We start from the raw sequence: 4,157 nt of genomic DNA on the forward strand, positions 1-4,157 counted from the left end.
GCAAGAAATTAAAATTCCTGCATTCGGCTTCGCCTCGGACATCATATTGCACAGTGTTGGGCTTTTAATGTCATGCTTGTGAGGTTTATACTATTTTTCTTTATATTTAGGTCGAAAGTACATTTGATAATTATTCAAAACTGAGCAACGTGCGTGCAGGCACGACGGGCCGGGCATAAGCCCCTCCATAGATGACACCTCTGCGTTCTGATCTGCAAGCACGTCGTGCGTGTAAATATACACGTCGTCTCTGCGCCATGCGTGCTAAAATTGCTATCTGGGTTGCAACATATACCTCACATTATCTAACAGAAAAGTCTGATATTTCCCAAAATATCATGTAATTTGCTTCAAAATATAGCAAATAGCATCATCTTTATACCGAATTTGCCAGCGTATGGCTGTCAATCAATCCATTTATAACTAGGGTCATTTTCTCCATGGCGTAAGTATCTAGCAATTGGTACCTCTACAAAGTGATAGCGAAAAACGCTTCTTACGCTCTCAAATCATCTCCATGTAGATACAGCTGATGAAAAGGGCTATTGCGTCGCACATTGTATTACCGCACATTGTTGGAGATTTTTGGAAAAACCAATTCACACGTTATAGATTTTCTTTGTCATTATCCTTTTTTGCAATACATAATTCTATATTTGTACCAACTGTACTATACGGTAACGAAACATGGACCTATCAAGAAAAAGATCAGAGTTCACATAAAGATAGGAATTGACATGAGATTCTTGCGCATAATATGCGGGAAAACTGTGATGGACAAAGTGACTAACGAGATAATTCTCAAAAAATGTGGTGCAGAAGATACGTTAGTAGACACATGGGAAAGAACTCGGTTAAGATGGTTTCAGGCATGTTGAGAGAATGCCAAATGAACGACTAACGAAACAAGTGCAGACTGCGGAAAGAATGGTTAGAATGTGTGAATGAGACCCTAGTTAGAATAGGCATAAGAATTCACAGAAACACGCGAGCCTGCATAAAAAAAATGCATGGACATAAAAGAAGCTAGAGAAGTATGTCAGGACAGAAAAACACGGAGACAAATAGTTAATAAAAAGAGTGTCAGTGAATGACACCTGAAACAAAAGACCTGGGATACTAATGGACCCAAGTGGGGAACCTCACATAACGACTTTGTGTGGATCTTCACTCGGGGTGATTGCTAGAGAATTTGATCAGCAACATGGGTCGGGGCAATTAGAGTGGAATTCATTACCCGAGAAGACGTTTCAGTCTTATTGCATGTTACAGACGAAGTTGATACGATAACAATATCTGATAGGATGGCGAGTAAGCCTGTTGATCAAGCCGGTGATCCAAATAAATCTGTATTGATCGTTAGTGGTAAATCAATGACAACCAAAAGTTATACAGGAACAATTTCTAAACGCACTTATGCTGATCAAGCTAGAAATTCTACTTACAATGACATTATGCATGGTCCTACTTACGGTGATCCAAAGGCAGTTGTGTTAAATGTATCTTATCGATATTTTGGTGCTCCAATTTCATTAAGGATGGAGATTAAGAAGAAAACTGCATGCATTCCAATATTGACCGCAATCAATAACATTAAACAATTAGGCATATTTGCGAGAGAGTTAATGGCGACAGTTGGTTTACAGATCAAAAACTATACTCCGTGTACACAAGTACATGTGTATAATGACTTAACCACATTAGATGACATTAAATGTAGATGTTTTTTTCATTTTGTTATGCTCGAATGGGTGACAGAATACACGTAAGAAGTCCAGTTCCAGATTTACCCAATCTTTTGATAAGTGTTTATGATACCTCCCATTCATGTATTCACTTTTACATTGGTGCTGGAGAATCTGTTCAGAAAAAATATGAAGCCTTAATAGGTAAGAAGCCTGATTTAATGCCTGTTCTTACTGTGTATATACACATTGATAACAAGAAAATTTCCATGCCATACGGATTGTATGCTGTAATATATGATTTTTTGGTTGGACAATTTTCAGCAATGATGAAAGATGAAGAGTATGATTGCCAAAACTTTGTGCATAAATTTCTAGAAAATGAGTGCGTAAATCACAGGTTTTTGGTAAGTTAATTCATTATATAAGAGAAAAGTAAACACAAGAAAACTCGATTAAAGCAAAGAATGATATCATAAAAATGGATGTGGCGCAAGAACTTTACAGTTCAACAAACTTGCACGACAGAGAACCGAAAAACGAGTATACGACTGAAAATGGCGTTTGTACCAGTTGCTACTGCTGGCAGGAAAGCTATTAAAGAGGGCGCGTATGCATCTTTACCGATGCGTAAATCTTAGACTTCCTGCAGCGAAAACGATGCAGGAGGCATGTACTTTCGACCAAGGTATAAAGAAAAAGGTATTAAAAATTTTGGATCTCTAAGAATGCCGTTTCTGTCCTTAGTTTTTAAATCTTCATTAGGCGGCGAAAATAATAAGATTCCAATCCCTTTTAAAGCCGATCAGAGCTGCCAGACGTAACCACCAATAAATTAAAAACACAATATTCGTTTGCAGCATTAGAACGCGCACCAAAAGCATGAAGTTTGAAAATTCTAGTAGGATTATATACAAGAATACATCTCTTTATCATAAAATGTTCGCTAAATTAAAACGGATTTAATTTTTTCTATTTTTTGGTTGCTTTGTGGTATCCAAAAGCATGCAGGAAAATATTTTCGGCGCTAGGTACAGAAAGGGATTTTATTTAAGAGATAACTTCAACTGTTGTGGAGATTCAAAACGGGAGGACAAAAACGGGATCCGGAAGTATTCAATATTTCTCACGTTACCACTAGCTGAATGAAATTTGTTAATACTTTTTAATGCCAGCCTTCTTACCGGAATATAGGTTTGGGATAACGTCAGGAATATTTTCGATAATTTTTTTTCAATTTCACCACAAGATTTAAAAAATTAAAATGTATATTTAACCGAATGGATAATTTAAATTTTAAAAAAATGCACTTTCTGGTCTCCACAACATGAAAGAACATACTTATTATTTATTTTTAGTGGTTTATCATAATTATAACAGTTTTTTTTTAAATAAAGAGGTTGTGTGCAGCCTAGTTGAGGACATCGAAGACAAAAAGTTTGTTTCTGTGTGTGGCGAATATAGCGCCTCAGCGACAGGGCTCTGAACTATCTCCCCAAAACTTTGTCGTGGTGATATACACATCAGCTTGGTGGCCCTGATCGTTATCCGTATGAGTTAATTTTAACGTGTAAATTTAACATATGAAAATTATAGTCTACTAAACATTGAATAGTGTTTTAAAGAAATTATAATAAATTGAGGTATAGTGGACTCTACGACACTTCGCGTTTCTTGATTTCTCCTACGTTCGCTTGTTCTCACTCCTCGTCTCATCTCACGCACACGCATACGTGGCCGGCCGCGCCTACTTCGCAGTGAACCCAGCACTGGCATGTTGAGCTACTGCGCCTGCCCGGTGCAGCGACTCTCGTTGGTCGCTGTTGGCGCGTGATTCAAACCGGCAGAATTAACAATTATTGAAATTAAAATAGATTATGATTGTAAATTGTCCATTAATATCAGAACTAACGTAATTTGGGGTATAAGGTTAGAAAAAAATACCAATGCGTATATTTGGTAAACAATAGCACATTTTGTTTAAATTCAAGATGAATTTATATTTCATTGACAAAGGTGCTTGAAGAACAAAAATGTTTATTTAACGAGCCATGTGTATAGCGAAATATTGGTATATAAGCCGCATTTTTTAGTAACAATAGACACTGGCTGGATTTTTATTATCAGCAATGATGATTTTTGTTCCCATTTTCTCATTATGAGCGTCATTATTTGGCTTCTCTAAATTAAAAATAACTATTCTGAACTGAAAACGTTATTTTCAGGTATTTAACTAGTATTATTGTTTTTTGCACCGGCAATTTTTACATAAAATTATGTGAATATTCATACATATTATATTAAATGTTAGAAATATATTGATTTATAAATTCGTTGATGAAATAAAAGTTAGTCTTTGGAACTAAAAAAAAACTATTAATTGTGGGTCCGGATGCAATAAGGGCACATAAAATTTTTTCGTGCGAAAACGAAGTCCCCTGGAGGCTTTAGAAAAAATTTTCGAATTTTAAT

General features: G+C 36.0%; 1 protein-coding gene across 1 annotated transcript in view; it reads right to left on the reverse strand.

Moving 5' to 3' along the window:
• Positions 1–1,132: 1,132 nt before the first annotated feature.
• LOC117173131 (caskin-2-like) overlaps positions 1,133–4,157 on the reverse strand; it is a 148,707-nt gene continuing 145,682 nt past the window's right edge. The window contains exon 12 of the mRNA XM_033361527.1: positions 1,133–1,859. Coding sequence (XP_033217418.1) covers positions 1,840–1,859 — 20 coding nt within the window. The 3' untranslated portion in view covers positions 1,133–1,839. The remainder of the gene's footprint in view (positions 1,860–4,157) is intronic.

The sequence above is a fragment of the Belonocnema kinseyi genome, chromosome 5, assembly GCF_010883055.1.
Source record: "Belonocnema kinseyi isolate 2016_QV_RU_SX_M_011 chromosome 5, B_treatae_v1, whole genome shotgun sequence".
Taxonomy (NCBI): Eukaryota; Metazoa; Arthropoda; class Insecta; order Hymenoptera; family Cynipidae; genus Belonocnema; species Belonocnema kinseyi.